At 46.3% G+C, this 18,890-nt stretch overlaps 1 protein-coding gene across 1 annotated transcript in view; it reads left to right on the forward strand.

Annotated features, from left to right (window-relative positions):
• Window positions 1-18,890, forward strand: part of LOC125447104 (CUB domain-containing protein 1-like) — a 91,111-nt gene that overhangs the window by 61,519 nt on the left and 10,702 nt on the right. The window contains exons 6-8 of the mRNA XM_048521230.2: window positions 1,002-1,376; window positions 11,415-11,768; window positions 15,037-15,130. Of these exons, the coding sequence (XP_048377187.1) occupies window positions 1,002-1,376; window positions 11,415-11,768; window positions 15,037-15,130 (823 nt within the window). The remainder of the gene's footprint in view (window positions 1-1,001; window positions 1,377-11,414; window positions 11,769-15,036; window positions 15,131-18,890) is intronic.

Raw genomic sequence — 18,890 nt, forward strand, 5'->3', positions numbered from 1 at the left:
TTGCTGCAATTATACAGGGTCTTGGTGAGACCACACCTGGAGTATTGAGTGCAGTTTTGATCTCCTTACTTGAGGAAGGATGTCCTGGCTATGGAGGAAATAAAACAAAAGTATACCAAACTGATTCCTGAGATGGCAGGGCCAACGTTTCGTTTAAGACCGTATTCACCAGCGTTTAGAAGAATGAGGGGGAATTTCAGAGAAACCTAATTAATTCTAACAGGACTGGAACTGGGTAAACACAGGAAAGACGTTGCCAATGATGGACGAGTCCAGAACCAGGGATCAAAGTCTAAGGAGATGGGGTTGGACCATTTAGAGCTGAGGTGAGGAGCAATGTCTTCACCCAGAGAGTGGGGAACCTGTGGAATATTCTAACATAGAGCAGTTGAGGTCAAAACACTGAAGGAGTCAGATGTGGTACCTGGGGCTAGAGGGATAAAAGGGTCTGGGGAGGGACAGGGGACTGAGTTGGATGATCAGCCATGATTGCATTAAGTGGTGGAGCAGGCTCGAAGGGCTGAAAACAACGGAGCACAGTTTTGCAATGTTTCATTGGAAGCCTGCAGCTGTCAGAGGACAGAGAGGTCAATCTGGGAGGAGACTGGAGAACTAAACTGACAACGCAAGAGATTATCCTGACTCTGTGGAAGTGGTTAAGGTCGAGGGGCACAGATTTATGATTTGCAAAAAATAAAATCAAAGAAGACATCAGGAAAATTTCTTGCGCGGCGAGTTTCTGGGATCTGGAATGTGCTGCCTGAGCCTATGGTGGAGGTAGGGTCAGATATAGTTGTGGCTTTCAAAACGGAACTGGTTGATTGTCTGAAGAGATGTGATTTGAGGGGTTCAGGGGAAAGAGCAGGGGAGGTGGGCTCAGAGTTCCTCCATCAAAGAGCTGGCATGAATGATGGGCTGAATGGCCTTTTCGTGTGCTGTAAGCATTCTCCAATCTCAGTAAAAGTTTTTCTTTCTTGGTGTGTCTGCTTCCTCTCTCTCAGCCTGTAAAGATGCAGAAGAGTGCTATGTCAGGAATGTGGACCTGGCCTTGCCTGGCATGCTCTCGGAACTGCCCGTAGCTCACCAGACATTCAAATGGGTGCTCACACAGCCGCCGGAACTAACCATCGAGTTGGCATCTGAGCGTTTGAAGCTGCAGCAGCTTCTTCAGGGCGACGTGTGTGATGGCAACTTGACGTACAACGTCAGCACTTTCAGCCAGGATGGTGCCATATCAGTGGTTGGCCAGTTCTGTCCCAATGGAGCGATGGAGAGGATCCAGACAGCTGACCACGTGTTACTGGAGCTGAGGGCGTCACACGGCTGGGACCCCAAAGACGTGGATATCAAACTGTCCTTCATTCCCCGTCTCACAGGTAACTAGCTCAGGGAGCAGCTTGCATTTACATCCATTACTCATTCACGGGACGTGGGCATCGCCGACTAGGGCAGCATTTATTGCCCCATCCCTAATTGCCCAGAAGGCAATTAAGAGTCACCCACATTGCTGTGGGTCTAGAGTCACATGTAGACCAGACCAGGTAAGGATGGCAGATTTCCTTCCCTAAAGGGCACTAGTCAACCAGATGGGTTTTTCCTGACAATGGGCAATTGATTCATAGTCATCATTAGAAACTTAATTCCAGACATTTATTGGATTCAAACTCCACCATCTGCTTTGGTGGGATTCGAACCTGTGCCTCTAAGTAAACAGTCCAGTGATAATACCATTAGGCCGTTGCCTCCCCTAGAGCACCTTTAGCACAGCTTACATAGCACCTTTTGTCATTGGATATCTCAAAGCACTTTGCAGCCCATAGGCCTCCCTCTATTTCCACCAAAGGTAGCCCTTTAGACCATAAGACCATAAGACATAGGAGTGGAAGTATGGTCATTCGGCCCATCGAGTCAACTCTGCCATTTAATCATGGCTGATGGGCATTTCAACTCCACTCACCCGCACTCTCCCCATAGCCCTTCATTCCTTGCGAGATCAAGAATTCATCAATCTCTGCCTTGAAGACATTTAACGTCCCGGCCTCCGCTGCGTTCCGTGGAAATGAATTCCACAAGCCCACCACTCTCTGGCTGAAGAAATGTCGTCTCATTTCAGTTTTAAATTTACCCCCTCTAATTCTAAGGCTGTGCCCAAGGGTCCTAGTCTCCCCGCCTAACGGACACAACTTCCTAGCGTCCACCCCTTCTAAGCCATACATTATCTTGTAAGTTTCTATTAGATCTCCCCTCCACCTTCTAAACTCTAATGAGTACAATCCCAGGATCCTCAGCCATTCATCGTTCGTTAAACCTACTGTTCCAGGGATCATCTGTGTGAATCTCCACTGGACACGCTCCAGGGCCAGTAAGTCCTTTCTGAGGTGTGGGGCCCAAAATTGGACACAGTATTCTAAATGGGGCCTAACTAGAGCCTTATAAAGTTTTGTGCCATCATGCCTGTACTGACTCTTTAAATGAGCAGTTCCCTCTGGACTGTCCTCCTGCTTTATTTCCCCATAAGCCTGTACGTTTGCTTCTCTTCAAATGGTTACCCGATTCTCACTCGAAATCCTTGACTAAACTTGTCTCCACATCCTAACTATTTGCTGTTTGTTCTTTTCTCAAATTACATCTCTTACAGTCTGAGTTGTTACTGCACAGAAAGATGCCCCTTCAGCCCATCATGTCTACATTGGTCATCAAGCAAAATCAAACTCAAAAATCAAATATCCATCTATTCGATTCCATTTTCTAGCAGTTTTCCCTCTTTTGTTAATTACTGTTAAACCTGTCCCTTTTTCATTCTCATTCCTTTTTTTTTAAGAGCAGGAACCCTTTTTCCTAATCCACTCCATTCAAGCCCTTTGTGATTTATGGAAGTTTCTATCAAGTTTCCTCTTAGCCTTCTCTTCTCCAACGTCTCCAATCTGTCTTCATCACTGAAGATCCTCAGGCCAGGAACCATTCTCACAACCTAGTCCTCTCTCTATCTCTCTGCCTCTCTCTATCTCTCTGTCCATCTGTTCCTGTCTGTGTCTATCTGTCTCTCTCTCTGTCTCTCTCTGTCTGTCCCTCTCTCTCACTTGTCTCTCTCTGTGTCTCTCTCTGTGTCTCTCTCTGTGTCTCTCTCTCTCTCTATCTCTCTCTCTGTCTGTCTCTCTCTCTCTCTATCTGTCTGTCTCTGTATCTCTTTCTGTTTCTCTCTATCTCTCCCTCTCGATCTCTCTTTCTCTGTATCTGTATCTCTCTCTCTACCTCTGTATCTCTCTCTCTATTTCTCTGTGTCTGCATCTCTTTCTCTGTGTCTGTATCTCTCTCTCTGTGTATCTTTCACTCTCTGTGTCTGTGTATCTCTCTCTCTCTGTCTGTCTCTCTCTCTCGCTTTTCTCTCTCTGTGTCTCTCTCTCTCTATCTCTCTCTGCCTGTCTCTCTCTCTCTATCTCTCTCTCTGTCTCTCTATCTCTTTCTGTTTCTCTCTATCTCTCCCTCTCGATCTCTCTTTCTCTGTATCTGTATCTCTCTCTCTCTACCTCTGTATCTCTCTCTCTATTTCTCTGTGTCTGCATCTCTTTCTCTGTGTCTGTATCTCTCTCTCTGTGTATCTTTCTCTCTCTGTGTCTGTATATCTCTCTCTCTCTGTCTGTCTCTCTCTGTCTGTGTGTCTCTGTCTCTCTCTTGCTTTTCTCTCTCTCTGTGTCTATCTCTGTCTCTTTCTCTCTCTATCTATCTCTCTCTCTCTGTCTCTCTCTCTCTCACTGTCTGTCTCTCTCTGTGTCTCTCTCTGTATCTCTTTCTGTCTCTCTCTATCTCTCTCGATCTCTCTTTCTCTGTATCTGTATATCTCTCTCTCTCTACCTCTGTATCTCTCTCTCTGTATCTCTATATCTCTGTGTCTGTATCTCTCTCTCTGCATCTGTATCTCTCTCCCTCTTTATCTCTGTGTTTGTATCTATCTCTCTCTCTCTCACTACCACCCCTCCACCTCCCCCCAACCCCAGCAGTGGATCACATTCTTCCTAAAGTGTGGCATCCAGAACAGTTCAGCGAAGCTCTAAGTGGCAGAGAAGCATGGACACTTATAATGAAGGGCACACACACTAATATATGCACGCCAGGGTCCCACACACAGCAATGTAATAATGTGTTTGCATGATAGTGATTTCAGGAATAATTATTGATTAAGACACCATGGATATCTTGAATAAAAGGAGTTATCACAGATGCTGGAAATCTGACACAAATATAGAGAATTTTGGAGAAACTCAGCAGATCTGGCAGCATGTATGGAGAGAGAAACAGAGTTAACATTTTAAACCCGATATGATGCTCCTTCAGAGCCCAAAATCCCGGCTTCTAGAGAAGTCACACAGAAATTGAAAGGTTAAATTTGTTGTTTGTCTCTCCACAGATGCTGCCAGATCTGCTGAGTTTCTCCACATTGTCCTCTTCATTGTTCATCAATTGTTTTTGTCCCCAGTGAATCTGCTATTGTTTCTCCAGCATTCTCCGTATTTGTACCATGGATATCTGCCTGGCTTTTCCTCGTAATAGTGCAGTGGGATTTTTTGTTTTACATCCATTTTAGAGGCAAATGGGTCCTCACTTTAACATCTTGTGCAAAAGACATGCCTCTGCCAGCACGACACTCCCTCAGTACTACGCTGGGACTTCCGCCTGAAATTTTGTGTTCGAGCCCCAGAGTGGGATTGAACCCAGAACTTAGTGAGTCAGTGCTACCAACTACACCACAGCCAATACACTGACAAGCCAAACCTGCTAAGGCTGGCTGTTTGTGACCTTTTCAGGAAGCTGTGATTGTTTGAGTCACGTTTCCTCAGTCCCTCTCTGGCGTTAAAGTGAACACTGACATCCATCACTCCTGTACCCACTGAGGATGGCATTTAAATGTGCAGTGATGGGCATTCACACCAATGCAGCGCCATCTTGGGTGTTCCTGCATTGGTGTGGGAAATGCAATGGGTGGAAACTGTTCTCTAAACCAGCTCAAAGTTGCGGCTGGAAAGGCATCTTTACAAAGGGGCCTCAACGTAGCCCTCCAGCAATCTAATGCCCAATGCATGAATCTTTGCCCCCCACCCTCCATGTGACAGTAACACGGCATCTGATGCTGAAGGGACTGATGGGCAAGGTTGTTCCCAACAAGACCTGAGAGCAGTGTGACCCAAACTCTTCCCAAATGTGACCCCACTTCAAGGCTTCATCATTGTTATGTCCCCTGCACTGAAGGCTGAGAGTGCAGGGTGTAGGCACTGCGGGGCCAGGGTGTCATACAGCACAGAAACAGATCCTTCGGTCCAACTCAACCACGTCAACCAGCTTCCTCAAGCTAAACTAATCCCACTTGCCTGCATTTTGCCTGTATCCTTCGAAACCTTTATAATTCATGTCCTTATCCAAATGTTGTAACTGTACCGGCCCCCACCACTTCCTCTGGCAGCTCGTTCCATACATGCACCACCCTCTGTGTGAAAAAGTTACCCCTCAGGTACCTATAAAATCTTTCTCCTCTCACCTTAAAAATATGCCCCTTAGTTTTGAACTCCCCTCCCGTAAGGAAAAGACCATTTTTATTCACCTTATCTATGCCCCTTTGTGATTTTATAAACCTCTAAATGGTCACCCCTCAAGCTCCTACACTTCAGTGAAGATAGCCAATCCAACCTATCCTTGTAACTAAAACCCTCCATTCCCGATAACATCCTTGTAAATCATTTCAGCACCCTCTCCAATTTAACAATATTCTTCCCATGGAAGGGGGACCAGAATTGGATGCAGTATTCCAAAAGTGGCCTCACCAATGCCTGTGCAGCTGCAACATGACGTCCCAACTCTGATACTCAATGGTCTGACCAATGAAGGCAAGTGCCCCAAATGCCTTCTTTACCACCCTGCCTACCTGTGGTGCAACTTTCAAGGAGCTAGTGGGGCTTTGGATACCAGGACTCAGTCAGGGCTTGTTATGGCCATTGTTCTGCTGGAGCTCAGAAACTCAACGTTTCAGCTCGCGATCCCACTTAATGGCCCTGGCTCCGAACTCCCAACTTTGAAATATCCCGCCTGAGAATTCCCTTCCCCTCCCTGTGCTCCCTGCGAATTTGAGTGTTGTGCCTGAGATTGAGCAAGGTCCCAATGACACTTGACCCCCTGCACAAGTTGGAAGGACTGCTAAAGTTCGGGTAAAATTTATCGGCTCCTGCCTCGGAGTTCAAACAAAACCATGTTCAGCAGGCGTTCAGTGTCTCAGTGGGTAGCACTGATGTCCCTGAATCACAAGGTTGTGAGTTCAAATCCCAATTTGGAGACAAGAACACCGAGGGAACTCAGTGCGGAGGGAGAGCTGCACTGTTGGAGGGTCAGTGCAGAGGAAGAGCTGTGCTGTTGGGGGGGGTCAGTGCTGAGGGAGCACCGTGCTGTTGAGGGGGTCAGTGCTGACGGAGTGTTGCGCTGTCGGAGGGTCAGGAGGGAGTTGGTGCTGACGGAGTGCTGCACTGTCGGAGGAACGGCGGGTGAGGGATTCGGTTCTGAGGGAGCGTTGCGCTGTCGGAGGAGCAGCGGGGGCGGGGAATCGGTGCTGACGGAGTGTTGCACTGTCGGAGATTCGGGGGTGGTCGGTGCTGAGGGAATGCTGTGGTGACGGAGAGTCAGGAGGGAGTCAGGGCTGAGGGAGGGTTGCGCTGTTGGAAGGTCGGGGGGAGTCGGAGCTGAGGGAGCGCTGTGCTGTCGGAGGGTTGGGGAGGGGAGTCGGTGCTGAGGGAGCGCTGTGCTGTCGGAGGGTCGGGGAGGGGAGTCAGTGCTGAGGGAGCGCTGTGCTTTCGGAGGGTCGGGGAGGGGAGTCAGTGCTGAGGGAGCATTGTGCTGTTGGAGGGTTGGGGAGGGGAGTCGGTGCTGAGGTAGTTGCTGTGCTGTCAGAGGGTCGGGGAGGGGAGTCGGTGCTGAGGGAGCGCTGTGCTGTCAGAGGGTCGGGGAGGGGAGTCGGTGCTGAGGGAGCGCTGTGCTGTCGGAGGGTCGGGGCGGGGAGTCGGTGCTGTGGGAGCGCTGTGCTGTCGGAGGGTCGGGGAGGGGAGTCTGTGCTGAGGGAGCGCTGTGCTGTCGGAGGGTCGGGGAGGGGAGTCGGTGCTGAGGGAGTTGCCTTGCTGTCAGTGGGTTCGAAGGGGGAGTCTGTTAAGTGAAAGTCACATGCCAGTGTTGTATTCCTGCAGGAATATGCCAATGTTTACCCCAACTTTCCTTCAATGCAGCCCATAAATCTGCTATGAAACCCACAACCATGCTTCTTTTACCTTGACACCCATCCGTTCCATTGCACCCCTGACCTGACCCCTCCCCAACCCTATGTAAAGGCCATCCAAGCCTCTGGTGCCCATCTGCTTGCTTGTGCCAAGTCCCAGTCATCCAGTTACCCCTGTGCCCACTGACCCACATGCCCTCCTGGTCAAGCAGCACCCTATTTTACATCGCCCTCGTGGCTTTGCCTCTCTCTGTCTCTGAAACCTCCTCCAGCCCAGGAACCCTCCATGATCTTTGCACCCCTTAAATTCCGGCCTCTTGAGCGATCTTCCATTTTTAATGGCTCTACCATTATTGGACATATCTTGGGCCTCGGCCTCAAGCACTTGAATTTTCCTCTCTATTCCTGTTTGCCTCACTGTATCTTCCTCTGTTTCCTCTTTTATCAAGCACTTTAAAACCTCTCTGGTCATCTGCCCTTAAATCTCCCCATGTACTTCAGTAAGGTTCCTGCGGTGCCCCTTAGAATGTTAGAATACACTAACAGTGTAAAATAAATATAAGGAGCTGCTTTACTTTGAGCCATTGGTAAAAGTTTTGTGCAGCGCCTTTCAGTGAGGATGGTGTCCCTATTTCATCTGTTTTCCAAGATGAAGCTGTTCTGTTGATGGAGGATAAAAACAAATTAAAAGCTCTTACAAACTCCCAGTTGTTACAGAAAAACACATCTATGCTGTAAGACCAGAGACATTTATAGCATAGGAGGTCATTCAGCCCATCATGACCACACCAGTCAACAATTAATTGGTTTCTATGCCTGGAGCAACACAAGTGAGTATCTAAAAGCTGCACGAATGTTTGAGTTTATGACCTGAGCACCACCTTTCTCAGTGAGTCGCAGACTCCCATCACCCTCTACATGAAAACAAAATTCTCCACAACTTGCCTCTCAACCTTCTACCCTCATATATTGACACAAGTAATGTGTAACGTTGGTCATGATGCTGTACTTCGACAGCACTTTAAAGCTCTTTCGAGGTACAGTGGTAGCGTCCCTACCTTTGCATCAGGAGGCCCAGGTTCGCGTCATATCTGCTCCAACGGTGCATAATAACCTCCCTGAAGCGGTTGATTAGAAAATGTTTATAACACTCTGCTGACTGCTGTTCTGAACACACTGAAGTCCTGGCCTCCACCTAGAGGCGCCCTTGTATTGGTGTGAGTTTTCAACCTGCAGTGACCAGTGACTGCCAAGAGGTGGAGCTTCACCTGGTGAGGTGTAATTTTAACAATTCCTGTAGTTACAGTTCCTGCATTTATGTCGTCTCCCCCTATGTTTTTCGTATGTTACACTTATAAATGTAAGCATTTAGGAATGCACACCATTTTAACAGCTTATAGTGGTTCATAAAATAGTGAGGGGTTTTGATAGAGTTGATGGTAGTTGGTTTTTCCCTAGGATGGGGGATTTCAAGACTAGGGGGCACGTTTTCAAGGTGAGAGGAGAGAGATTTTAAAAAGGCATAAGAAGCAATTTTTTAACTCCGAGGGTGGCTCACACGTGGAATGAACTTCCTGAGTAAGCTGGGGGCACAGGTACAATTACAACGTTTAAAAGACAATTGGATAGATAGATGAACAGGAAATGTTTGGAGGGGGGGATATGGACCAGGAGCAGGCAGTTGAGGTTAGTTTGTTTTGGGATTTTGTTCAGCGTGGACGGGTTGGACCAAAGGGTCTGTTTCCATGCTGTATGACTCTGTAACTGTATAACTTAATAATATTTTAAAGTTATTTTCTGCAGAGGAAGAAGTATCTAATTATGTAACGCTTCTTTTAAATTTCGTGGTTTAGTTTATTCTTCCATCTATTTCAGCTAGAAACACACAATTCACACGTGCACATTATATCAACCTGTCCACATTGTTTTCCAAGCAAAGGATGTCCAGAGAAACTTAACTCTGGCTTTTACATTGATTACTGCCACACTTCGCTTAAAGTCATTTCACATAAAGTTGCTACTGGTTAGCTCAGTTGGCTGGATGGCTGGTTTGTGATGCAGATTTGATGTCGACAGCATGAGTTCATCTCCCTCATTGGCTGAGGTTACCAGGAAGGACTCTGTATCTCAACCTTGTCCCTGACTTGTGGTGTGGTGACCCTCAGGTTAAACCACCGCCAGTTGTCTGTCTCTAATGAGACAGCAGCCCTGTGCTCTGGTAAGACATGGCAAGCAATCTTATGATTCTACAATTGAAATGATTTTGCTACTGAATCACAAACTTTTAACACATTGCCCCTATGTATAGAGTGAGCAATATAGTGCAGAAGGAGCCTATGCTGATGATCTACTGATGGTCTCTTGCTAGTCTTAATACTGCACCTGCAACAAATTAATCCTGAGAATGGAGAAGAGATGGTGCTGGTTTCCTTGCAAGCTGATTTTGAGATATCTCCACATTTTATATCAGTTTGTCATCTTTTCTGAAGAGCCAATTTCTTTCTATCTCCCCAGTTCCACATGAGCTAAAACCTGAGATAACAAGGTGTGGAGTTGGATAAACACAGCAGGCCGAGCAGGAAAGCTGGCATTTCAGGCCTAGACCCTTCTTCAGAAATGGGGGAGGGGAAAGGGGTCCTGAAATAAACAGGGAGAGAGGGGGAGGCGGATAGAAGATGGATAGAGGAGGAGATAGGTGGAGAGGAGACAGACAGGTCGAAGAAACAGGGATGGAGCCAGTAAAGGTGAGTGTAGGTGAGGAGGTAGGGAGGGGATAGGTCAGTCTGGGGAGGATGAACATGTCAAGGGGGCAGGATGAGGCTAGTCGATAGGAGATGGGGGTGGCGCTTAAGGTGGTAGGAAGGACAGTTTAGGGAGGTAGGGATGAGCTGGGCTGGTTTTGGGCTGCGGTGGCAGGAGGGGAGATTTTGAACCTTGTGAAGTCCACAATGATACCATTGGGCTGCAGGGTTCCCAAGCAGAATATGAGTTGCTGTTCCTGCAATCTTTGGGTGGCATCGTTGTGGCACTGCAGGAGGTCCAGGATGGACATGTCGTCTGAGGAATGGGAGGGTGAGTTGAAATGGTTCGCAACTGGGAGGTCCAGTTGTTTACTGCAAACCGAGCGGAGGTGTTCTGCAAAGTGGTCCCCAAGCCTCCACTTGGTTTCCCCGAAGTAGAGGAGGCCACAACGGGGACAGTGGATACAGTATACCACATTGGCAGATGTGCAGGTGAACATCTGCTTGATGTGGAAGGTCTTCTAGGGGCCTGGGATGGGATTAGTGGGGAGGTATGGGGCAGGTGTAGCACTTTCTGCAGTTGCAGGGAAAAGTGCCGGGTGTGGTGGGCTGCAGGAGAGTGTGGAGCGGACAAGGAAGTTACAGAGAGAGTGGTCCCTCCGGAAGGCAGGTAAGGGTGGGGAGAGAAAAATGTCTTTGGTGTTGGGGTCAGATCGCAGACAACGATAGTGTCAGAGAATGATGCATTGAATCCAGAAGTTGGTGGGGTGGTACGTGAGGACGAGGGGGATTCCATTTTGGTTGTTATTGCGGAGTTGCTTGCTAGGACCATTTCAGAGGGCAGTTAAGGGTCAACCACATTGCTGTGGTCTGGAGTCACATGTAAGCCAAACCAGGTAAGGATGGCAGACTTTCTCCCCTAAAGGACATTAGTGAAATTGATGGGGCTTTATCAATAATAGGTGTCATGGTCGCCATCACTGAAATTAGCTTAATATTGCAGATTTATGGAATGAATGAAAACGTCACCCATTGGCCAGGTGCAGTTTGAACCGGTGGTCTCGCTGAGTGTTATCCTGGGTCTCTGCAGGACTGTAGTTAACCAAAGAACTGCAGATGCTGGAAATCAGGAGCACAAACAGTAATTGCTGGTGAAACTCAGCAGGTCGGGCAGTATCTGTGGAAAGAGTGCAGAGTTAGCACTTCGAGTCGAGTAATCCTTCTTCAGAGCAGTTTCTCCAACAATTTCTGTTTTTTCACTTCTGCCTCCTAGCCTAGTCACAATGACCCAATGCCCTCACCTTTTGAGAAGCCTCGAACTGAGGGTTACAATAATGTTAGTGGCTGTTGTACATTACAGACACTGGTGAGGGACTTTCACAATCTTCTTTCTGTTTCACTTCACTTTATCTGTCTTTATCCGGCAGAGGACTATATTATGAACATTATCCCAGATGTCAACTCTCTAGTGTACCTCCTGAGCCCTAACTGGGGACCTGGAATGCCCAACAAGTTAACAGCATCGTGGAATATCTCTGTTCCCCCGGATCACGTGGCTGAGCTTACTTTTATAGAGCAGTCGATCCCCAGATGTGAACATGGGCACGTGACCATTGTGATCATCGAGCAGATCACCGACGGCACCCACCTGAGCTACAGGGAATCTGACACGATCCCACAATCGCTCCCCGATCTGTACCACAGGTTCTGGCTGAATGTATCCAACTGCGAGACTTCAAGTGGGCGCCTGAATTTGAAGTTTCGGGTGCTGGTACGCGAAGGTAGGAAGCAGTTACGCTAAATCATGTGAAATTAACTGAAAAGTAACCTGATCTAAGTAGCACTTCAGTTACATCTGGTTTATTTTATACAACTTATTCACGGTCCAAGTGTTGATTATTCTTCATTACCGCACCTAATCCTTAACCTATAAAAAGACACTCTATATTTTCTCTAGCAGTTTTTATGCTGGATTTTGCAGTATTTATTACAACTGGAAATGGAGACATTGTGCCCTGATTTAGATTAGATTCCCTGCAGTGTGGAAACAGGCCCTTCGGCTCAACAAGTCCACACCGCCCCTTGAAGCATCCCACCCAGACCTGTCCCTGTATAACCCACACACCCTTGAACACTATGGGCAATTTAGCATGGCCAATCCACCTACCCTGCATATCTTTGGGCTGTGGGAGGAAACCGGAGCCCCGGAGGAAACCCACGCATTCACTATTTTTGTTGCAAAGATCCAATGTTGTCACATATTTATAACATTATGTATATAATGTCAGAATTTTTGATTCCAGATTCTTCTAATGGAGTCGCTAAACTAAATTGTCAGAGTGGTGCCACACTGTAAGATATAGGAGAAAAATAGGCCATTCAGCCCATCATGCCTGTTAACACCATTCAATGATATTAAGGCCAATCCGATAACCCTCGACTCCACGTTCCTACCTTTTCCCCATAATCCAGTATCTGCTTACTGATTTAAAAACCTGTCTATCTTAGGGCTGTATTGAGGAGGAACCTCTTCATCCATAGAGTTGTGAATCTGTGGAATTCCCTGAACGCTGAAGTGGTTGAAGCTGCCTCGTTGAATGTCTTTAAAGCAAAGATAAATTTTTGAACAGTAAAGGAATTAAGGGATATGGTGAGCGGGCGGGTAAGTGGAGCTGAGTCTGAAGATGATCAGCCATGATCTTATTGAAAGGGGGAGCAGACTCGAGGGGCCAGATGGCCTACTCCTGCTCCTAGTTCTTGTGGTCAACCTTTAAAAAACTTAAAAACCCAGCCTAGTATGAACCAGCTGGACTCTTGGTGACCATAATGTAGATTTGCTGCTACTGTCGTACTTTTAGATTGTGATTTGCTTTGTCTAGATTAAAGCCACTCACTCGATAGTCTTAGCAAAGAGAAACGCTTGTCCTGAACAAGTTTATTGCTCGATAGCAAACGGGTACAGACAGGGTTACTCAGACAATGAGGAAAATGTCGATTGTGAGTCCATCATCTTCCAGATGCTGAGCTGTTTGGTCCCTCCAAATTGTTACGATGTGACACTGGACGGAGCTTAATGCCGTTTTCAGCATAAACCCTTTCAGAGCCATGACCGTGTACAGCACAAAGCTAACGAGGGTAGTGTTGTAGTTACAGAATACAGCCTTTTGTGTGCAGGTCAGTCAGGATTCAAACAAAAGGGACAAAGGTGCCCAGTAGGAGTTAATCTCAGCCATAGGACTTAACATTTTCAACTAATGCAACAAAAATGAAGGCACAGCAAAGGAGCAGAGAAGGATGTCAAAGTAAAGAAATTGGTGACACCTGTGATTCCCCATAATTTTATTGAGTTTTACAGCCAATGTAGAATTTTCACAACTGGGAACCAAACTTGCTGGGGATCACAGCGGGTCAGGCAGCATCTATGAAGAGAAAGCAAGCTAACGCTGATGAAGTCATTCAAACTCGAAACGTTAGTTTGCTCTCTCTCCATGGATGCTGCCTGACCCGCTGTGATCCTCAGTAATTGTTGTTTTCAGTTCAGATTCCAGCATCTGCAGTAATTTGTTCCTGAGAACTTTTACAAGTGTGGTTGATGTTCTGATCTTGATAAGAAATTATACAACACTCCGATTTACTGCAAAGTGCATTCAGGGTAGCATTGGAAATTCGAGACCTTTCCACTGCCCTACCCAGGAAATAGATTGTACAGCAATTGCTCCTTCAAGGTTGGTTTTAGTCCCATGAAGACATTCTTTTTGTTGATTTTGTTTTTCCTTAAATACTGCAACAGCTTCAGAATTGGGTATGGTAATTCCTTTCTGCAGTTCCCATTGTATTGCACATTTTTTTTGTGTGTATTGCATGAGATCCCAGGTTTTCATCCTACAAATGTAATTGCTAAATGTGATTCCAAAATTCAATGCAATATGAAAGCAATTCAACTTAATCAGATGCCAGCTAAAGTGGTGGTCATGGATGTTTTAGTGTACTCTGCTTTTGGGTTCTCAGCTTTTTACTTTGAAGCTATCTGTTTTTCGGGACCTACAAGTTGGGATGTTAGAAAGCAAGTATGGTTTAGCCTGGAGGTAACAGGTTTGCTACACATACGTGAAGGGGTGGATTCGGGACTGACTGACATTGTTGCAGCTAGTCATGTCTTGGGTCAGAGCGGTCTTCAGAATAAGGAAGAAGCTGTTGATTACTGCTTCTGAAATATTCAACAATTTCTGTGGTAGCAATCGAACTCCATAGTGAGTGTTCCCCGACTCTAATCAGTATCCTGTAGGTGGCACGGTGGCTCAGTGGTTAGCAGTGCAGCCTCACAGCACCAGGGACCCAGGTCCAATTCCAGCCTCAGGCGACCGTCTGTGTGGAGTTTGCACATTCTCCCCGTGTCTGTGTGGATTTCCTCCAGGTGCTCCGGTTTCCTCCCACAGTCCAAAGATGTGCAGGTTAGGTGGGTTGGCCGTGCTAAATTGCCCATCATGCATAGGAATATGTAAGCTAGGTGGGTTAGCCATGGGAAATGCAGGATTACAGGGTTGGAGTATGTGGGGTAGGTCTGGGTAGGATGCTGTTTGGAGGGTCAGTGTGGATTGAATGAGCCAAATGGCCTGCTTCCAAGCTGTAGGGATTCGATGTTTGGCTTTCCTCACAGGACTGATTGACCCAGCTTCTACTGCTGTTGACTTTGACAACTTTAACTCTCTAATTTTCCAAAGGTACTATGTCCGTTGCTGTGTCACCTTTTAGCCTTCAGTCTGGAAACTGTGCCTTTGTTCTTGAGGCTGTGAGGTTTTCAAACCTGACACTGAAGGGATGTAGCATTAAGTGATTGAGATACAATCGACAGTGATATCATCAAATGGCTTGAGAGGCTGAATGGTCTAATCCTGCCAAAATAAACCCCCATTTGGTTCTAAAGCTTGCTGGGCAGTTTACTGGGCTAAGTCCCTACCCTTGTATGACTCAAGACATCGATATAGGCCTCACAATGCCCTCTTCTCATTACAGGTTAATGAGCAATGACATATTCTTTTTCTGAAACAGATTCGATGGAGATTATAACAATTGCTGCTGCCGTCGCTGGAGGCGTGGTTCTGCTTATTGTTATCGCTGTGATTGTCTGCTGTGTTAAACAACGGTAGGTCCGTTCGCTTCTCTTCCTCTACTCGCCCACCTCTACCTCTGCCTTCACCTTGCCAGTATCCTGTCCAACTGGCTTTACACAGTGTTTCTTGGAAGTCACTTGAATGCTGCACAGAAGATCCGAAGAAGAGTCATATGGGACTCTCAGAGATAGTAAGAACTGCCGATGCTGTAGGCAGAAGAAACACAGTGTGGAGGAACACAGCAGGTCAGGCAGCATCAGAGGAGCTGGAAGGCTAATGTTTCAGGTCAGGACCCTTCTTCAGAAATGGAGAAGGGGGAAGGGAGCTCTGAAATAGAGAGTGGAGGGGTTGGGCTGGGAAAGGGAGGTGGGATGGTAATAGCTGAGTGTGGGTAGGGAGTAGTGGAGATTGGTCAGTGAGGTGGGAGGAGCGGATAGGTGGGAGAGAATACGGACAGGTTGTGTCAGGTCAAGGAGGCGACGATGAGAGGGAGGGGTGGACATGGGATGAGGCCGGTGATGAACAGATTTTAAAACTGGTGGATTCCATGTTTAGGCCATCTGGCCGTAGGCTCCTGAGGCCGAATATGAGGCACTGTTCCTCCAGTTTTCGGGCGGTGTCATTGTTGACACTGGAGGAGGCCCAGGATGGACACCCAGGGAGGGGGAGGAGGAGTTAAAATGGTTGGCAACCAGAAGGTGTTGACGTTCGTCACCTACAGAGCACACATGCTGTGCGAAATGGTCTCCAAGTCTCCAACTCATCCATACAGACCAGGTTTCCTGAACTGAACTAGTCCTATTTGCTTGTGCTTGGCCCATATCCCTCTTAACCTTTCCTATCCATGTACCTGTCCAAATGTCTTTTAAATGTTGTAATTGTATCCACTTTCTCTGGCAGCTCATTGTAGCAGAGCTACAAACCTTATGTTAGTAAGGTTAGATCACATGGGATCCAGGGAGAGCTGGCCAACTGGATACAAAATTGGCTTGATCATAGGAGATCAAAGGTGGTGGTAGAGGTTTGTTGTTCAGACTGGAGGTCTGTGACCAGCAGTGTGCCACAAGGATCGTTGATGGGCCTGTTGTTCTGTTGATCATCATTTATATCAATGATTAGGATGAGAATATAGGAGGCAGGGTTAGCAAGCTTGAGGATGACACCGAGATTGGTAGTATATTGGACAGGAAAGAAGGTTAACTAAAAACACAATGGGCTCTTGATTGACCAGGCCAATGGCCCAAGGAATAGCAGGTGGAGTTTAACTTATATAAATGCAATGTGTAACATTTTGGTAAGAGAAACCAGCGCAGGACTTAAACAGTTAATGGCAGCGCAGTGGGGAGTGTTGTCGAACAGAGACCTAGGAGTGCAGGCACATTGTTGCTTAAAAGTGGTGTCTCAGGTAGACATGGTGGTGAAGAATGTTTTTGGAACACTTGCCTTCATTGGTCAGAGCATTGAGTACAGGAGTTGGGACATCATGTTACAGCTGTACAAGGTATTGGTTAGGTCACAGATTGCAGTACTGCATACTATTCTGATCGCCCTGTTACAGCAGGGATGTTATTAAACTGGAAAGGGTGCAATAAAGATTTACAAGGAAGTTAACGAGACTGGACGGTTTGAGTTATGAGGCAAGGCTGGATAGGCTGGGGCTTGTTTCCCTGGAGAGTAGAAGGCTGATGGGTGACCTTATAGAAGTTTACAAAATCAGTGCAGGCATAGATAAGGTGAATAGTCAAGATATTTTTCCCAGGGTAGGGGAGTCCGAAATAGAAGGCATAGATTTCAGATGACAGGAAAGATTTAAAAGGGACATAAGGGGCAACTTCTTCACACAGAGGGTCATGCTTGTATGGAATGAGCTGCCAAACTGAATTGATTATCTCGCTTTTGAAATCCTCCCACTGGCCAGGTGTCTCTTTACCTACAAACAGCCTCCCCAAATTCACCTTTGAAAGTACCTAATACCATCAAAATTAGTCTTCCCCCAATTTAGAACTTTAACTTGATGACCAGACCATAACTTTTCCATAACTATTTTAAATCCAATTGAACCATGGTCACTGGCTCCCCCACTAACACCTCAGGGGTCACTTGTTCTAATTTAATCAGGCTTGTCCGTTCTGACCATACAACAAGCACACGGCCGCAATGGGAACATTTAGATTACTACAGACCACATCTAGCAAAGTTAAGCACCTGTTTTGTGAGAAGCACAATTCTTCTAAACCAGGAGGATGCCATTTACGTGAAATCATTGCACTGACAAAATGGCTCCCACAGCAGTTAATTACGTTAACGGCAAATGACTCGTAACTGTATGCCTGGAGCAGCATCAAATTTGGTGAAGCTACGGAGTAAGATGACTTGCATACCAAACAGTGGAAGTCCTGTGCAATAAACTGAGCGAAGCGATTTCCCCCCATAGCAAACCGATTAGGACTAAGCTCTTCTTCAGTCCTCGTCATCAGGAATGGGTGGTGGGTAAATAAACTACAAACAAGAAGCAGATTCTCTACAAAAACCCATACTTAATTATGGTTGGTGGGGGGAGGTGTGCAGTATTTCAGAGCAAATGTCAAGGGTAAAGTACATGCATCCACCTTCAGCCAGAAGTGCTGAGTGAATAGTACATCTCAGCCTCTTCCTCAGATCCCCAGCAGCAGCAGCCTCTAGGGCAAAGAGAGATGGACAATAAATGCTGGCCTAACCTGTGAAGCTCATGAATGGAATTTTTAAAAAACTGCATTGATCTGTTCCTTAGAAAGCTGGATTAGTACATGAGGGACAGAGAAACAGAAGGGTATGATGATGGGGCTCAATGAAGAAGAATTTGGACAATGTTTGTGTGGAGCTTGAAGAGCAATGTGCCCCCTACTGAGCTGAATGTACAGTTGATACTTTGTAACTTTGTGATGACTGTAATAATTAAATTATCTTAGTAATGGAGCAAAACTTTGGGAAGCTTCTTAGTCCCCATGCACTGAGCAGAATTAGTTTGGAATGGCAAATTTACCAAGAGTTCAAGTGCTCGCTTGTCCAAAATATGTCGAGAATTTCCTGTTGTGTTCCAATTCCACCATTTGTGCTGCGGCTGGGATTCGAGCAATCTCTCAAACCAGCCAGACATTTCCTGTCTTTGTCGTATGCATGACCTTTATCATTAATGCTGCTTGGGAAGACGGAGACTTTTTAATCTGTTCAACTGAGAGTCATTCCTCAGAATACTACAAACCAAATTCTGCAATTTGATATGCTAATATATGTACCTTTGACCAAAGTCATGTTTACAATTGTCTATGTATGATATGCATTTAAAGCTGTGATTTATATGTAAGTGCACACTAGGCTGGATAAGTTGCCTTATCCAGTACGCAATGACAAGGGTTTTGTGGAATGTTTAAGTGCAGTTTGGACTCATTGACAATCAATGGGAAAAGGTGAGCATTAGAAATGCTCAAAATTAATGAGGAATGAAGTTTGTTTTATAAATGGCTTACAAGTCCTCGCATTCAATTGACCTCCAGGCTGTAACATCAGTTTAACGATTGCTATAAATTGATTGGATAAATCCTATTTTCAGATCCCCTGATTTGATCTATCTTGTACTTGTTCAGTTGGAGTTTTTAATTTCCTGCAATATCACTCCCCAGTTCCCATCATCACCTGCGTGAATGCCGCAGCACTCAGTCACTTCCTGTTGGATTATTGCTGCCCAGCTCTCTGAGACATCACACCAACTGATAATGGTTTTAACTTCATTTCAAAGCATACATTTTTTAAAAC

Source organism: Stegostoma tigrinum, chromosome 2 (assembly GCF_030684315.1).
Source record: "Stegostoma tigrinum isolate sSteTig4 chromosome 2, sSteTig4.hap1, whole genome shotgun sequence".
Classification (NCBI taxonomy): Eukaryota; Metazoa; Chordata; class Chondrichthyes; order Orectolobiformes; family Stegostomatidae; genus Stegostoma; species Stegostoma tigrinum.